The sequence below is a fragment of the Panthera uncia genome (genome assembly GCF_023721935.1).
Source record: "Panthera uncia isolate 11264 chromosome C1 unlocalized genomic scaffold, Puncia_PCG_1.0 HiC_scaffold_4, whole genome shotgun sequence".
NCBI lineage: Eukaryota > Metazoa > Chordata > Mammalia > Carnivora > Felidae > Panthera > Panthera uncia.
In genome coordinates this window covers 63092454-63110969 of record NW_026057585.1, presented here as the reverse complement: position 1 = coordinate 63110969, position 18516 = coordinate 63092454, and the positions used below count along the sequence as shown (strand labels likewise).

Genomic DNA, 18516 nt, shown 5'->3' with positions numbered 1-18516 from the left:
TCTCTAGAAAAATCCCATGAAATCTGCAAAAGGGCAACTAGTTCTAATTGAGTTTAACAAGGTTCCAGGATACACGATATACACAATAATCAGTTGCATTTCTGTATACCAACAACAACCAATATAAATGGAAAAATGACATTTACAATTGTGTCAAAAACTATGAAATACTTAGGGATGGGTGTATCTGACCAAAATGTATAGACCTGTACACAGAAAAACAAAGCACTGCTGAGAGACATTGAAGAAGGCCTAGCTAAATGGAGAGATCTACCATATTCATGAGTTGAAAGACTTAATGTTAAAATGACAATTCTCCCCAAGTCTGTTGTAGATTTATACAGCCCCAGTCAAAATCCCAGCAGGCTTTTGAAGAGAAATTGACAGACTGATTCTAAAATTCATACAGAAGTGCAAAGAATATTAAAATAACTTAGGAAAATGAAGAACAAAATTGGAGCACTTCCACTACCTGACTTCCAGCTATTCTATAAGCTACAGTAATCAAGACAGTGTTTTGTGGCTCCGGTGTGTGTTTTCTCCACAACTCACCAGGCAATTCTCCCATTCTCATCAACACTGACTAGATGTCCTACAAATTTAGTTTAATTCTGACACTATTAACCTGGAGATGACATCAGATCCTACAGTCCCATAAGACTACTGCCCTACTTCAGATGCCAGTCCCAAGTCTAGGTTTTTACCTGTGCTTCTGACTGGTTATAAAGATTAGAGGTTCCTATAAGCCCCTCTTCTGTTTGATTAATTTGCTAGAGCAGCTCATAGAACTCAGGGAAACATTTAGTGACATTTACCAGTTTATTATAAAGGATATTATAAAGGATACTGATGAACAGCCAGATTAAGAGGTACATAGGGTGGGACCCAGAAATATCCTGAGTACAGGAGCTTCTGTCCCCACAGAACTTGGGGTGCACCGTCCTTCAGGGCATGTGGATGCATTCACCAACGTGGAAGCTCCTCATATCTTCTTGTTCAGGAGTTTTTATAGAGCTTAATCTGCACCTTCCTCACTTACCCTTTCTAGAAGTCCAAAGATGGGGCTGAAAGGTCCAACCCTCTAATCATTTGGTCTTTCTGTTCACCAGCTTCATCCTGAGGCTGTCTAAGGACTCTGCTCTGTCACCTTATTAGCATGTTCTCAAAAGGGACTCCTGATAAATGACAAGATACTCCTATTGGGAAATTCCAAGGATTTGAGGAGCTCTACCAGGAACCTGGGACAGAGACCAAATAATTTCTTATTCTACCACGAGCCACCCCAATCTTTGACCGCAGATCCTTTATAACAAAAAGATCATAACAGTTAACAGATACTGGCACATCAGGAGAGTCCTATTCAGTCATTAGTAATCATATCATATGAAAATGTCTGCCAGGGCAAGGCCACTCAGATTTGCAGGCTTCCATTAGATCTTGTAAAGTTTCAAAAGCAGAAGTGGTCTTAAGGTGAAGCCATATATTGCTCTCAGGCAGCTGGTACAACTGAGCTAAGAGATATCTCTTGCTCTGAGCTTCTTTAGCGGTGTTAGTGTTCTCTTGGATTTCACTCATGACATGACCCATTTGTTCATTTCTGTACCCTTAGCTACTATTTTTCTTTCTCTTCATTTATACCAAACTTTTCTACCTCTGGAAGGGACATTATTAGTTTTGGCCACTGTGCTGATCTGGATTGCAGGCAGTAATACTAGATTAGTACTTGTCTCCCACTGAGTCAACTCTCATTCAGAGAGGGTAAGATTACATAGGTACAGAACTAGTGGGCTGTATTTATTTCTGGGCAGTATAATTGCATTGACTTTTAATCCCAATTCTGTCAGATGGAACATCTCCTCTCCATTAGGCTCTGGGGAATTCTGACAAAAATATTTTATTATTATTTACTCTTTTAGGGAGAGAGTGTATGAGAGGAGCAGAGAGGGAGAGAGAGAGGGAGAATCCCAAGCAGGCTCCATGCTCAGTACAGAGCCCAACTCGGAGCTTGATCCCACAACCCTAGGATCATGACCTGAGCCTAAATCAAAAGTCAGACACTCAATTGACTGAGCCACCCAGGCACCACAAAAACATTTTAAAGTACAGTTACAATTTCTTACTTAGGAATCATCCCTGCTTCCAACATGTGTAGTTGCAGCCCTGATCTGTGACCACTGCATCAGGCTGGGAATTTTTAATTTTTTTTTTAGTTTATTTTATTTTGAGAGAGAGAGAGAGCAAGCGTGCATGTGCGCACAACTGGGGAGGGGAAGAGAGGGAGGCAGAGAGAGAGAATCTTAAGCAGGCTTTTAACTGTCAGTGCAGAGCCTGATGCAGGGCTCGAACTTAACAAACCTCAAGATTATCACCTGAGCTTAAGTTGGATCCTTAAGTGACTGAGCCACTCAGGTACCCCTTGGGAATTTTTTTTTTAATGCTTGTTTATTTTGAGAGAGAGAGCACAAGCAGGGAAGGGGCAGAGAGAGGGGAAGAGAGGATTCGAAGTGGGCTCCATGTTGAGAGCAGAGAGCCCGATGCAGGGCTCAACTCAAGAACCATGAGATCATGACCTGAGCCGAAGTCAGATGCTTAACGAACTGAGCCACCCAGAAGCCCCTGGTTGGGAATTTTTTTTTTTTTTTTTTTTTTTTTTTTTTTTTTTAATTGGAGCTTCTGGGTGGCTCAGTCAGTTAAGTGCCAGACTTCAGCTCAGGTCATGATCTCATGGTTCATGGGTTCGAGCCCTGAGTCTGGCTCTGTGCTGACAGCTCAGATACTGGAGTCTGCTTCAGATCCTGTGTCTCCCTTTCCCTCTGCCCCCCCCCCCCCAACTCTGCTCTCTCTCTCTCTCTCTCTTTCAAAAATAAACATTAAAAACATTTTTTTTAAGTTTAATTGATACAGGGAAGAAGAAGAAGAAGAAGAAGAAGAAGGGGGAAAAAAAAAGTATAGTCATTTTAACAGTATCCTCCCTTGGCAAGAATTACATAGCCATACCAGCATCCTTTCCCATTCCCTCTTCTCTGGATCCACCAGAAAAACAGAAGAATATCTAGTGGGGACACTCTTTTTAGCCCCACTCATATTGAGCATGAGCATACTCTCACAAAGGCATGGAATCTAGCTCTTCAGACCTGTTTCTCACCTCTACCCCATCCCGTTTTTATTTTTTATTTTTATTTTTAACATTTATTTATTTTTGAGACAGAGAGAGACAGAGCATGAACAGGGGAGGGGCAGAGAGAGAGGGAGACACAGAATCTGAAACGGGCTTCAGGCTCTGAGCTGTCAGCACAGAGCCCAATAAAGGGCTCGAACTCACGGACTGTGAGATCATGACCTGAGCCGAAGTCAGACGCTTAACCGACTGAGCCACCCGGGCGCCCCCCACCCCCTTTTTAAAACAACCAATATATGAATTGCCCATTCCAATTCTTTGAAACTGTTACCCTGAGGAAGATCTCTCTCTGCCCATTGTTGGACATTGGAAGGGAGGAAAAAGTGTTACTCACCTCTGCCAATTTGTGCCTCAGAGGTTGCAGGAAGAATGTCTAGATTCAGCCTCTGTCTGCATTGCTGCAGTACCCCAGATCCACTCATTTCATGGACCCAGGTGGCTACCTCGAGGGAGCAGATGGGCCTGAAAATTAAGCTGATGAAGACAGATTTACAGAAGAAAAGCATACAAATTTTATTAAAACTTCAAAGTTTTATATGTGGGAATCTTCAAACAAGAATGAAGCCCTGAAGTGACCAGAGCAGGAAGCTTTTATACCTTTTAGATAAAGAAACAAATTTGTGAAAAATTGACAAGACAAAGATGTTTTGGCTAGGGGTAGTAAATGGTGAAGAAGTGGCTAGGAAAATAAGAGTTAGTTAAATACAGTTTGTTTGTACAGATTTCTCAGCCCCCAATTCCAGGTCTCTGGTGATAAAATATCTTCCTTCTTCCTGGTACAAGGAGGGTACCTTTCACATGGGCGTTTTATGACCTATTTCAGGGAAGAAGGGTGAGGGAGGGAAGTCAGAGTAATCTTCCTGCTTCTGCTGTTTTCTCAAACAACTTTAGCTTAGGATGGTCAATATGCCAAGAAGCCATGTTTTAGGGCAATGTGTCCTGAACTCCATCAACATTATACACTGTAAAGTATGTTCCTTGATCAGAAGAAATGACAGTCGGCTGTCCAAATTGTTTCAATGTCTTATGTTTTGGTTGCTCTATAGCATTCTAAGCATTCATATCTATCACTGTCTGAGCAAAGCCCAGTCCAGAGTCAGTATCTACTTCTGTCAAGACCCATCTGTATCTCCCCAGGACTACCAGTGCTAGTCTGACTTGCTAGCTATGATCAGGGCCTTTCCCCCCAGGGAATTTGCCACATAGCCATCTACAGTGTCTGTCTCCTTTGCTGGCAGGCTGAACCGTTCTTGCTGGCAATTTGTGCCTCAGAGATTGCCATATGTCTACATTCAGCCCATATCTGCATTGCTGTAGTATCTCCATATCCACTTATTTCATGGACCCATGTGGCCACCCCAGGCCACCCCAGGCACGTTCTTCTGCTGGTCTATTCCAGTTATCTTCTGAACCTACAAGGAGTTCTGATGGGCGTTGAAATGTCCTACTAGAATGCACTCTTCAGATTCCCACAGTGATTTCCATAGGGCCATGTCTCATATGAGCACCCCTTCAATTCTGTTCCTATTGCCCTTGTGCCCATCCGTATGCTCAGGCCATTGACCACTGCCCTCAAGTCATTAAAAACCCAACAAGAGCCTTTTATCACTTTTCAATTCTTTAATCACTGCTGGGAAAACAGCATGCAGTTCAGCTCACAGAGCTCATTTGCTTTTACCTTTTTTAGAGTGCTGGCCTTTCAAACAGGATGTTGTCTGTTCACCTTGGAACTACTGTCCACAAACCAAGCAACTCTTTGTTGGCTAGTGGACAGCTGTTTACAAGGTACTGTCCAAGTGATGATAGAATGTAGCAGCTCCTTGTGCAGTTTCAAAGTGGGTCCTAGGGAGAAAGAGTCTTCCTGCCCATGATTATACCCTCCTTGCATTCCCCAGGTTAGCATTATCCTGTATAAACAATTTCCATTTCACTAGGGAACTCTCCTAGCACTGCCATCCCCATTAGAGTGTTTCTCTGACATCACCCAGAACACCATGCATATTTCAGGTTTTAAGATCATTTTTTAATCCTTCTGTCATAAGGTAGCTTCAGTTAATGTCAGAGAGCAAGGTAGTAAATGCCTCTTGGTTGGAAATTCTCTAGTCCAATGCCCCAGTCTGTTCTTCACATAAGTAAGGCACAGAGAATTTGTCCCTATCAGCACTTCGGCCTATATTCTACACTGCACAGGCTTAAGAAAGCTTCTGGCACCCATTTAGCGTGTCTACTTGAAGAGTAGATTTACATGCTTTCTGTTTTACAATGTTAGGTAGGAGTAACATTTCCTAGTCAAATAAAATGTCCATCCTTATAATACAGTCAAGTAAAAGAAATACAGTCACTTTACATAAAGCCTACTCAACCATACCAGTTGTCCTACAAACTTTTAGTTTAATTCTATTACATTCCTGACTGTAGCCTTCATTAGGACTTCATCCACAGATTTTGACTTTATATTACTAGGTAGGTGAAGTGTTCCCTAGCCAGACATAATGCTCATTCCCATAAGACATTCAGGTAAAGGAAACACAGCTTCTTTACATAAAACCTGTTTAAACATTCCACCTTTCTTTTTTTTTTTTTTTTTTCAATGGTTTTTTTTGTTTTTGTTTTTGTTTTTTTTTTTTTTTTGGGACAGAGAGAGACAGAGCATGAACGGGGGAGGGGCAGAGAGAGAGGGAGACACAGAATCGGAAACAGGCTCCAGGCTCCGAGCCATCAGCCCAGAGCCCGACGCGGGGCTCGAACTCACGGACCGCGAGATCGTGACCTGGCTGAAGTCGGACGCTTAACCGACTGCGCCACCCAGGCGCCCCTAAACATTCCACCTTTCATAATTCCATCAACCCATACATTAAAAAAATTGTTTAATGTTTATTTTATTTATTTTTTTTTTTGAGAGCGAGAGAGCGAAAGAGTGTGAGTGGGGGAGAGGCAGAGAGAAAGGGAGACACAGAATCTGAAGCAGGCTCCAGGCTCAGAGCCCAATGTGGGGCTCGAACCCACACACTGTGAGATTATGACTTGAACTGAAGTCAGCCGCTTAACTGAGCCACGCAGGTGCCCCTCAACCCACACATTTTTATTTTCTCTCGATCTAATTATAAGCCCACATTAGGGCTTCACCAGTGGATTTTGGTAACTTTTCCATTCCCTGACCAATTTACCCAGCCTTACCTGAAAGGCTTTGAGTCCCCAGTGAGGGGTCATGCCAAGGAATCCTGGCCCTTTTATCTTGATTAATCTGCCTAACCACTGCCACAAGCAGTTGCTGGTAAGGTTTAGATCCATCTCTAAATTCTGTTGGCAACTTTTACCTTTAGTAACTGATTGCAGCTCAGCTGCTACTCCATATCATGGTGAATACCTGGCTACTCTGGAATCAGAGGTTTTTCATCCCTCTTTCATCTTTTCTCTTCCCAAACCACATATTTTTATGAGCCACAGCCATTATAGCAAATCCCATTTCTTTTTTCCTTTTTTTTTTCTTTTTTTTTATTCTGAGGGAGAGAAAGAGCACATGCGAGATGGGAGAGGCAGAGAAAGGGAGAGAGAAAATTCCAAGCAGGCTCTGCATAGATGGTGCCGAACCCAATGCAGGGTTCGAACTCATGAACAGCAAGATCATGACGTGAGCCAAAAGAGTCAGATACCTTAACCAACTAGGCCACCCAGGCACCCCTCAAACCCCACTTCTGACATCAATTCTAACACATGTTTTTTTCCACACTCCACCAAGCAGTTTTCCAGTTCTCAGCAGACAGCATCTGTGCATACTACAAATTGAATTCAATTCTGACATTTACCTGGAGACAGTGTCAGATCCCATAGGTTAAGGGTTAGTCCCACAAGACTGCCTTCACTTCAGACACCAGTTGCAAGTCCAGGCATAGAAATAGGCAAAGGTACAGTGGACCAGAATAGAGAATACAAAAATAGGCCTAGACATATATGGTTGATTAATTTTTGACGTAAGTTTAAAGTGCATTCAATAAAGAAATGATAATCTTTTCAACAAACGGTGCTACAACAAATCCAGCTACAACCGCTGGATCTCTGGATGCAAAAAAAAGTGAGGGGTGCTTGGCTGGCTCAATTGGAAGAGCAACTATTGATCTTGGAGTTGTGAGTTTGAGCAGCCCCACATTGGATGTAGAGATTACTACAAAAAATAAAAAATAAATTAAAAACTACTTTAAAAAAAGCCCCACTTTAGGCATGGAGCCTACTTTAGGAAAAAAAAAAAAAAGTGAGCTTATTCTGCCTTGGACTCTATATAAAAATTAACTCTGATTGATTGATTGGGTGGTTGTGACCTCTACACCCAGAGTGGGGCTTGAACTCATGACCTCAAGGTCAAGAGTCTCATGATCTTCCAACTGACCCAGCCAAACACCCCCAAAAATTAACTCTTAATTGATCATAGGCCTACATATGAAACAAGAAACTATTTAAAAGTACTAGAAGACATGCCTGGGTGGCTCAGTCAGTCAAGCATCCAACTCTTGATTTTGGTTCAAATCATGATCTCACGGTTTCATGAGTCTGAGCCCTGTGTCGGGCTCTGCGCTAAGTGGAGCCTACTTGGAATTCTCCCTCTCTCTCTGCCCCTTCTCCACTCGTACTCTGTCTCTCTCAAAATAAATAAACGTTAAAAAGAAAAAAGAAGTTCTAGAAGAGGGGCACCTGGGTGGCTCAGTGGGTTAAGTGTCTGACTCTTGGTTTCGGCTTAGGTCATGATCTCAGTGGTTTCTGAGTTCAAGCCCCGTGTTTGTCATAGTCTGCACTGACAGTGCAGAGCTTGCTTGGGATTTTCTCTCTCCCTCTTTCTCTGCCCCCCATGTGCACGTGCTCTGTCTCTCAAAATAAATAAATAAACAAACTTAAAAAAAGGCTCTAGAAGAAAACAAAAAATCTTTGTGACTTGATGTTAGGCAAATTTCTTTTTTTTTTCTTTAAGATTATATTTTTTAAGTAATCTCTACAATCCAATGTGGGGCTCGAACTTACAACCTGGAGATCAAGAGTTGCTTGCTTTACCGACCAAACCAGCCAGCCACCCTGCAGATTTCTTAAATATGCACAAAAGCATGATCTACAAAGGAAAAAAAATAGCTAAATTGCCCTTGATCGAACTTAAGGACTTCTGTTCTTTGAAAGATACTGTTAAAAGAATCAAAAGCCAGTACACATACTGGATCAAAGTATTTGCAAATCACATGTCTGATAAAGCATAGGTATTCAAAACTTTTATAAAGAGTTCTCGGGGCACCTGGCTGGCTCAGCCAGGGGAGTGTGCGCCTCTTGATCTTGGGGTTGTGACTTTGAGCCTGTGTTGGGTGTAGAGATTTCTTAAAAATAAAATCTTCTTTAAAAAAAAAAAGAAAAAGAAAGAAAGAAAGCTCTCAAAACTTAATAAGAAAACAATACAAGTGAAGAGAAAATGGACAAAAGAGTTGAACAGATCCTTTACCAAAGAAGATTAATGGATGGCAAATAAGCACATGAAAAGATGTTCAACATCCTTAGGACAGACATATATATCAATGCATTAGAATTGAGAGTTCAGAAATAACCCCCAAAATTTATTTTTGACATGGGTGCTAAGACAATTTAATGGGGAAGGAGTCATTTTTTCAACAAACAGTGCTGGGAAAACTGAGTAGGCACATGTAAAAGAAGAATCTGATTCCTTACTTCATACTGTATATAAAAATTAACTCAAGGGGCGCCTAGGTGGATCAGTGAGTTGAGTGCCCGACTTCGGCTCTGGTCACGATCTCCCAGATTGTGAGTTTGAGCCCCACATCGGGCTTGCTACTGTCAGTGCAGAGCCCGCTTTGGATCTTCTGTTCCCCTCTCTTTGCCCCTTCCCCACTTGCACACACTCTCTCAAAAAATAAATTAAAAAAAAAAAAACAACATTAAAAACTAACTCAAAGTGGATTCTAGACCTAAATGTAAGAGCTACATCTACATCTACATAAGCATATAAAATTTTTAGGAGGAAAACATAGATATAAATCACTATAACCTTGGATTAAGCAGTAGCTTCTTAGGACACCAAAAGCTTAAGTGACAGAAAAGCTAGTTTAATTGGATTTAATTAAAAAAATGAAGACTTTTGTGCTTCAAAGGACACCATCAAGGAAGTGAAAAGACAATTTACAGAGGACACCATCAACAAAGTGAAAAGACAATTTACAGAAAGGTTGAAAATATTTGCACGTTATATATCTGATAGAGGGACATGTTTTCAGAATATATAAAGAGCTCTTACAACTCAATGATAAAAATAACCCAGTTTAAAAATGGGCAAAGGACTAACTAGACTTTCTACAAAGAGATCATGTGAACGGCCAATAAGCACATGAAAAGAAGCTCAACATCATTGGTCATTAGAGAAATACAAATTAAAACCACAATGAGGGGTGCCTGGGTGGTTCAGTCAGTTAAGTGACTTTTTTTTTTAATCTTTCTTTTTTAATGTCTATGTATTTTTGAAAGAGAGACACAGAGCGAGTAGAGGAAGGGCAGGGAGAGGGAGACACAGGATCCAAAGCAGGCTCCAGGCTCTAAGCTGTCAGCACAGAGCCTGACACAGAGCTCGAACCCACAGACCATGAGACAATGACCTGAGCCAAAGTCACGTTTAACCACCTGAGCCACCCAAGTGCCCCAAGTGTCAGACTCTTGATCTCAACCCAGGTCATAATCTCTGGGTTTGTGGGTTTGAGCTCTGTGCTGTCAGTGTGGAGCCTGTATGGGATTCTCTCTCTCCCTCTCTCTCTGCCCCTCCCCCACTCGCTCTTGCTCTCTCAAATTAAACAAACATTTAAAAATTAAATAACACCACAATGAGACACTAGTTTATGCCTACTAAAAAGGCTGCCTATAAACAAAAAGATGGATGATGGCAAGTGTTGGCAAGAATGTGAAACAGCTTTCTCATTCATTACTGATCAGATTGAAAAATTATACAGCCATTTTTGGGGCGCCTGGGTGGCTCATTCAGTTACACATCAACTCTTGATTTTGGCTCAAGTCATGATCTCATGGTTTGTGAGTTTGAGCCCTGCATCAGGCTTTGAGCTAACAGTGGGGACCCTGTTTGAGATTCTCTGTCTCTCCCTCTCTCTTTGCCCCTCCCCCAGTTTCTCTCTCTTTCTCTGTCTCAGAATAAATAAACATTTAGAACAATGAAAAAATTATGCAACCATGTTAGAAAACAGCTTGATGATTTCTTATAATGTTAAGCGCACATTTAGCATTTGCCCAGCATTCTAAGTATTTCCTCAAGATCACTGAAACAGAAAGTCCACAAAAATACTTATGTTGGGCTCCTGGGTGGCTCAGTCAGTTAAGCATCCTACTTCGGCTCAGGTCATGATCTCATGTTTTGTGAGTTTGAGCCCTGCTTTGGGCTTTCCATCTCAGTGCACAGTCTGCTTCAGATCCTCTGTCTCTCTCTCTGTCCCTCTCCCTCACTCCCCCTCCCCTGCTCATGTCCTGTCTCTCAAAAAATGAACATTAAAAAAAAAAAAAAAGATTTAAAAAAAATACGTAGTATAGTCAATGCAATAGAATATTTACTTAAAATACTTAATACTTTATTTTTTTATTATTTTCTTCTTTTTTTGAGAGAGAGAGAGAGAGAGAGAGAGAGAGAGAGAATGAATCTCAAGCAGGCTCCATGCCCAGCACAGAGCCCAACATGGGGCTTGAACTCACAACAGTGAGGTCATGACCTGAGCCAAAATCAAGAGTTGGACACTTAACTGGTTAAGTCACCCAGGCACCCCTGTTTATTTTGTTTTATTATTTTTTTTAATGTTTATTTGTTTTTGAGAGAGAGAAAGACAGCCGGGGAGGGGCAGAGAGAGAGAGGGAGACAGAGGATCTGAAGCAGGCTCTGCACTGACAGCAGAGAGCCTGATGTGGGGCTCGAACTCACAAAATCTGAGATCATGACCTGAGCTGAAGTCAGACACTTAACTGGGTCACCCAGGCACCTCCTAATATTCAAATTTTAAAAATACTTAAAAAAAAAAAAAACAAAAAACACTACCACATATACATAGCAATATGGACACATCTCAAGTCAGGCTGAGGGGGTGAGTTCCAGCCCTGCATGGGGCTCTTTGCTGACAGCTCAGAGCCTGGAGCCTGCTTGGGATTCTGTGTCTCCCTCTCCTTCTCAGCCCCTCCCCGACTCGTGCTCTGTCTCAAAAATAAACATTAAAATAAAAATTTTTAAATAAGCCATGCTGAGCAAAAATAGACTCAAAAGAATACATACTGTATGGTCCTATTTACTTGAAGTTCTAGACCAAGCAAAAGTCAATATCATAGAAATTAGAGAAGTGGTTGCCTAGGTGAGGCTGCAGAGGGGATTGCAGAGGTGCACAAGGAACCTTTTTTTTTTTTTTTTTATTCTATATTCTGATTGTGGTGGTGGTTATACAAGTGTATACATTTGCCAAAACTCATCAAATTATAGATTAAATTGGGTATATTTTACTGTGTGTAAATTATACTTTAATAAATATGACTAAAACTAAAAATACTTTTAAAAGTGGTATATATAAAAAGAAGAAATACTTAAAAACAAGGCAAAGAAAATATTTTAAAAGAAAATTACATGTACAATATGAATGCCATTAAATTTTTTTTAAATATATAGGAAATGCATAAAAGTGTAATAGCACCTATCTTACCTATGATTTGGGATCAAACAAGTTTTCTTTTCCAGATTGCCTATGCTTTAAGGTTATGATTTTTATTTATTTATTTTTGGTAAAAAAATGGTTTATCCATTTCATTTTTTTTTGTATAAAACACATGGGAGAAACCTATTCAACTTAGCCAACCAACGTACAGCCTTCCACATGGAAAGGTACTTTAATCAAACTTTGAGTCTAAGAACATACAGATGTTTCTTTTCTTTTTTTTTTTTTTTAAGGACATGCAAATGTTTCTTTTACCATGTCTAAAGTAATTGTCTATGCTTTTCCATATAACTGTTTTAAAATTTCCATATGCCTCCATTATTTCATCTGTCCCAGTTAAAGTATAAGGAAAGGAGGAAGAGGGTTGGTTTAAACGTCTAAGTTTTCTACTGCCCTTTCTTTCCACATAGAGACTTGTGGATGTGAGGAACCAATCCCCCCACCCATAGCTCTGGTAGCCTTGATAAGAGAACCATACATATATGAATATGAGAATTGTATATATATATGAATTAGAGAATCATTGTTATGTGTGGAGCCTTGCAGTGTAGACATATCATTACAGAGGTATTTATCAAGGTTTAGCATGTATTAGTAGACAGTAGCAAAAATAGCTCAAATTTTGGGAATGCAAGCTGGTGCAGCCACTCTGGAAAACAGTATGGAGGTTCCTCAAAAAACTAAAAATAGAACTACCCTCCAACCCAACAATTGCACTACTAGGCATTTACCACAAGGGATACAGGTGTGCTGTTTCGAAGGGACACATTCACCCCCATGTTTATAGCAGCACTATCAACAATAGCCAAAGTATGGAAAGAGCCCAAATGTCCATCGATGGATGAATGGATAAAGAAGATGTGGTATGTATGTGTATATATATATATATATACATATATATATATATATATACACACACACATATACACACAATGGAGTTTTACTCGGCAATCAAAAAGAATGAAATCTTGCCATTTGCAACTATGTGGATGGAACTGAAGGGTGTTATGCTAAGTGAAATTAGTCGGAGAAAGACAAAAATCATATGACTTCACTCGTATGAGGACTTTTAGACACAGAACAGATGAACATAAGGGAAGGGAAGCAAAAATAATATAAAAACAGGGAGGGGGACAAAATAGAAGAGACTCATAAATATAGAGAACAAACTGAGGGTTACTGAAGGGGTTGTGGGAGGGGGGATGGGCTAAATGGGTAAGGGGCACTCAGGAATCTACTCCTGAAATCATTGTTGCACTATATGCTACCTAATTTGGATGTAAATTTTAAAAAATGAAAAATAAAATTCAAAAAAAAGAATTAAAAAATAGCTCAAATTTAAGTGACAAAAAGAACTTTTTTGTGTGTAGAATAATTTTTTTTAAGCGTTTTAAGAAAAGCTCTTTCTCCTCTTTCAGCCTCAAGGTATTGCAGCATGCTGATTGAGGAAGGAGGATTGCAGCATTTATACAACATCAAAGAACATGAACAGACGGATCCCCATGTCCAACAGATTGCTGTGGCCATTCTAGACAGCTTAGAAAAACACATTGTGCGCCATGGGAGACCACCTCCCTGTAAAAAGCAGCCCCAGGCTAGGCTAAATTGATAGCCATAAGTAATTGAATAACTGAATCACAGGAATCCTTTTTGTGATAGGCTTATTTGGAATATCTTCCCCTCTGTGATGTTTTAGGGGTTTCTATGACAAGAGTCATAAGATCAGTTTGGGATTGACGGTGTAAAGTACTGCCCATGTGAACAGTCTCTAATTTGTCTTGTGATTTTTAACTTCTGAGGCAAGAAGGATCTGTTCCTTCATCATTGCCTTTTAGGAAATTTTCCACATCTTTCCGTGTTTGAACTTACCTGTGCTTGAAATTCTACAGTTTTATGATAAAGTTTGCACGAACCCTTAAGCCAGACTTTTCTGATCTTAAAGTCCCTTCCAATCAATTTGCAGTTTCAGATAAGCTGTTAACCTGATTTCTGGCACTGCTTCAGTTGTAAGTTTTATACTGCTTCTGTATAAAATGGCTTTCTTCTCTGTGTACCTTTTATAAGATGTCCTTCTTAGTGTGAAAGAGCGGAGATCCAAGTCCTGTTTGAAAGCTACTCACCAACTGGAGCTTGGGTGGATGGCAGAAAAAATATATTGGAAAGAAAACTATTAAGGGGAAAAGAAATAAGGAACTAGAGAAAGGTCTGCTCTTACAATACAGTTTTTAAACTGGGACAGGCTATCCTGGAGCCCACCTCTTCTGAGGCAGTAAGCAGTAGCTTATTCTTCATATTTATTCCTGGAAGCATGGGCTGCTGCTTCCTACACAGACTGCTGGTTACTCTCTAGAAATATTTCCCGGGACATCACAGTGTAAAATATTACAACATTCTGTGTTAAAGATTAATTGTCTGAATCTCTATAAGTCATACTATTGTGAAAATGTGAATTTTTATAAAATTGTCTCTTGTTAAAACCGACCATTATTTTCCCTCTATTTCAAAGTCATTTTATTCAGTGACATAGAGACTACACACGGTATTACCTGCTCAGTTAAATACACTTAACAACAGTAAATTTTGTCACAAGAAGTTAAATTTTCTTTCTTTCTTTTTTTTCAAAATACATGTATCTTAATGTTCTCATGTTGGAGAAAGATGTCCACACCTCACTGCCAAAAATGAATGAGAAGCATTAGACTGTTGTTAAATACAATGGTTCTAGATGTAGCGTGTAAAAGGAAATATTTTTTGATGGGTTATTTTTTAGACAATTGCCTTTCCTTTTGAGATACCTGTTACAGCAGAGTAAAGAGTCAATTATCATTATATCAATAATGGCAGCTGGGAGGCAGCAAGTCACCAAGAAATTTAATTTCCATTTAAAATTTTAGTTTGTGAATGAGGTTAATCACAATTTCAGATGACTGCATTTTTTTCCATAGATGGCTAAACTGTTTTCAATAGAGATTTAAAATGGTATGTTTAAATTATGGTGATTATTCAGAGGCATTTTTATTTAGAAAGGAGCTGGCTTATTAGTGTGCTGATAGCATTTTTGACATACATATTTCATACCACTATCACAAAAATCATACTTGAATTATTTCATACTCCTTCGCAGGGATGAAAACTTAAACTAAAAGAAAAGAGTTATTTAGAACCATTAAAAACCATATTATATTGTGGATTACTTCTGACTTAATTGGTTTAAGGAATTTTTATAGGCACAAGATAAATGTTCACGGATTGTCTATTTCAGGGGAAATGGAAGATTCTTTTAGCTTTCCCCCTTTTTCCTAGATTTTAATGTCTAAGGCAAAATGTAGAAAATAGGCCGGCCTGCACTAGCTTGGAAATCGCTAGCTATTTTGACTATCTCCAGGCCTCTTAGCTTGCATAGTTAGGGAAAAGCCTGTTTGAGAAGTTTGGCTTCAAGTGTCTCTTCTGTCCTGTTGAAGCAAAAGTATGTGTTCCTTATTAGGCTAGGCTTGGGTTTTTATCTTTACAAATTGTTTTCAGAAAGCTAACAATGTACAGAAAACAATAACTCCCTTCATTGCTCAGAATAACTTGATAGATTAAGACTTAAAAATACTGAAAATTTGTTTTAAATTTACTACTTTGAACATTGGTAATGGTGGGATATTTCTGAGTCTTAAAAGCAAAATAATTGCTCACATCCCATATATAAAAATTGTAGTGCCTTTGTGGTTGGGATGGTTCTTAAAATTGTGTATCTAACTAAGGCACAGAATTGTCTGTAAGGTCTTGAATCTGGCTAAAATATAGTAGATGTATATATTGAAATTATGAGGCATAACTGGCCTGTGTCTACAGTTAGAATCTATTAATTAGGCCTATCTTTTACATGCGTATAGTAGAATGTAACAGTACTTGGTGCCTTCAAGGGTTACCTCTTCAGTGGCTTAGAGGTGCTGTTTCAAGCACAATTTAGACTAGGGCTGAACCACTCATTGCTCAAATCACTGGTGCACTCAGATATTGTAAAATATCACTACATCAGTCCACAAGCAGCAGCAAGGTTTAGATCTACCAAAGGAAATGGAATTAGACTTTTTTAGAGTATAATGATGCATGTTGGTATCATTGAGTAAAACAAGAACAGTCTAAAATTAAAGCAGAAATCAGGCATCTTGTTCTTTACATCAAATAAGTTTTGCTCGTGGTCTTTACACTCTAAAAAATCATTTTTTCCTTTTGGCAGTTGAAAAGAAACATAAATCAAGTAGTAATAAGGAGTTAGTTTACTCTCTGGCCAAGGACTCAGTGGTTACTGATCTTAATTGAGGATTTGAAAAATCGTATCAGACCCACAGTTCTAGGAATTGACCTTAAATATTGCTGCTCTTTACCCCTGGACAGAAATGCCAGTTAGTGGCACTAGTCAACTTAATTACCTAAGGTGGAGGTGAATCGCCATAAAAGGGTGCTATAGGAATTGAATTTCATGATCTCTTTTGTTTGCAAACTTCAAAGATTCGTGTTTAAAAACATCAAATCTATCAAGCCTAAGAAGTTGTTCTTACTATTGAGACCTTTTGAGTTGGCCCTTTTCCTCCCTAGTCACTTTCATTTAGCTGTATATTTAATTATGCCATGTGTCAAGATAAGATTGGGCCTTCTTCTAGCCCTTTGGAGCACGTTTTAATGAAAATATATTTTATGTTCTCAGTTACGATACATTAATGAACAATGGTTTTGGCTTAGTGTTTTAAAATGCATGGCGCCCTCATAGAACAACCTGCAGCCAATACCTGAGATTGAAAAGAGGTCATGAGTAGCAGGGAAAACCCACCCCTTTCCTGCCCTCTCTAATGCCATGTTTACAGTATTTGTTCATTGCGCAACTTTTATTTTGGAATAAACAGTATTATTAAACTGAAGGTGTAAATTAAAGGCAGTATCATAATGTCAGCTGATATGGGCAGTTTTATCTGTATGTTACTTATTTGGGAACTTTATATGGATAGGGCCTCAGAGTAGTGTTCTAAGGCAGCCTGTAGAGAAGTTTGCAAACTTACGGTTTCCCTCTCGAATCCGTTGTAGCAGTTTCAAATGATTGTGTGGATATTGGATGTTTAATCTTTACCATTTGCTTTGTATTGACACATTTTTCATTTTAAGTGTTAACTCATGTACTGTTTACTTTAGGAATAATGCAAATCCAACCCTTCATCCAGTGATGAGAATAGCAGTATGATAGGAATTTGCTCAATGTGCTTTAAATGAGTAATTGCTTTATCTTTTTTAGTATCTGATAGACTTTGCATGACACGGTACACTCCTAATTATGCATTCTTTAGTTTCCAAATCTTAACCTAAGACATTCTATATTAACTGATGGGTAGCCTGAGAAAGAGCTTTCTCTGTTTCTCCCCTCAGCCAATATTTTTGGGTAAATTATGGGAAAGTCAGTGCTATTTCTCATTTCTCTGGATGAAGCGAAGTTCATTTGGATGGCACAACCAAACTTTAGAGCTAGATAGAATGGCTATTAAGAATATTTAGAAAATCCAAATTTATCAAAATTACTCTATGGAAAATCATAAATCTAGTTCATTAATACTATTAGCGTAATTTCGAACTTACTTTTGGGGAAACTGTTCAAATGGGTTCTTTTAAGCTTATTTTAATCAGCTTAGAAGCAAGAAGCTACTTAGCTAATGAAAGCTGAGATACACTTTCATAAAAGCAAGAAATTGTTGAAAGCATTTTTTTCTTTAAAAATGGGATGATGTTAATGTCAAGATTTATACTGAGATAATCTGCAAGAATAAAATTTTAAAATCTTAAAATCCTTGACTTTTGTAGAATTCCCACTGTCAAATTCCCACGGACTTATGAGAGAAAAGCTATCTTTTGCTTAAATTTCGATGGAAGAGTTTAACTCCTTTCAAAGGATATGAAAAATTCATTGGGAAATGTAATGTGTATACATTTCCAAGGCTCTCAAATTCTCTGGACTGAAGGCACTGTTCTCACTGTGGCCAGATGAATGGGAGTGTTCTGTACATGAATCATGCTATATTTTAAATCAGGACATCACTTAGGTATTAATGTTGTGTGTACAGAGTTTTGTTTTGGGAATTTTTTTTTTGCCTAAATAAATGTTATAAATTTTATGTAAAGCGTGTCTTGTCTACTTTATTTCTAAACTATTTGCTTTAATGCAAGATACAGATTCCTTAGTTATTAACTTGTAGCAATGGCTTACCAGTGGTTTTATTGCACAAGTTTCTAGTACTGGATGGAACTCCATTCATTCATTTCATTAAATACCTGTGCTAGGTACTGTTTAAGTGTTGGAGTTTATATAATTCATAAATCCCTCAGGAAACTTACAGTTTTGTGGAGAGGAAATATTAAGCATATAAATGTTATTTTAAATTGCATTACAGGCCAGTCCACAGTGCTTATTATAGAGGCACAGAGATCACAATCCAAACTGGGTACCCATTACACAACCCCAAGAAGACTTCCTAGAGAACATAATATCTGGGTTGACATTCATTCACACAACTATTGAGATAATTAACTGATATAATGTATATTAAGAGTATTTAATGAGGGAGATTACCAAAAAAC

The 18516-nt window shown here is 38.9% G+C and overlaps 1 protein-coding gene across 1 annotated transcript in view; it reads left to right on the top strand.

The window, feature by feature from the left end:
* Window positions 1-18053, top strand: part of ZYG11B (zyg-11 family member B, cell cycle regulator) — a 92858-nt gene extending 74805 nt beyond the window's left edge. Inside the window, exon 14 of the mRNA XM_049617174.1 lies at window positions 13326-18053. Coding sequence (XP_049473131.1) covers window positions 13326-13516 — 191 coding nt within the window. The 3' untranslated portion in view covers window positions 13517-18053. The remainder of the gene's footprint in view (window positions 1-13325) is intronic.
* The last annotated feature ends 463 nt before the right edge of the window (window positions 18054-18516 follow it).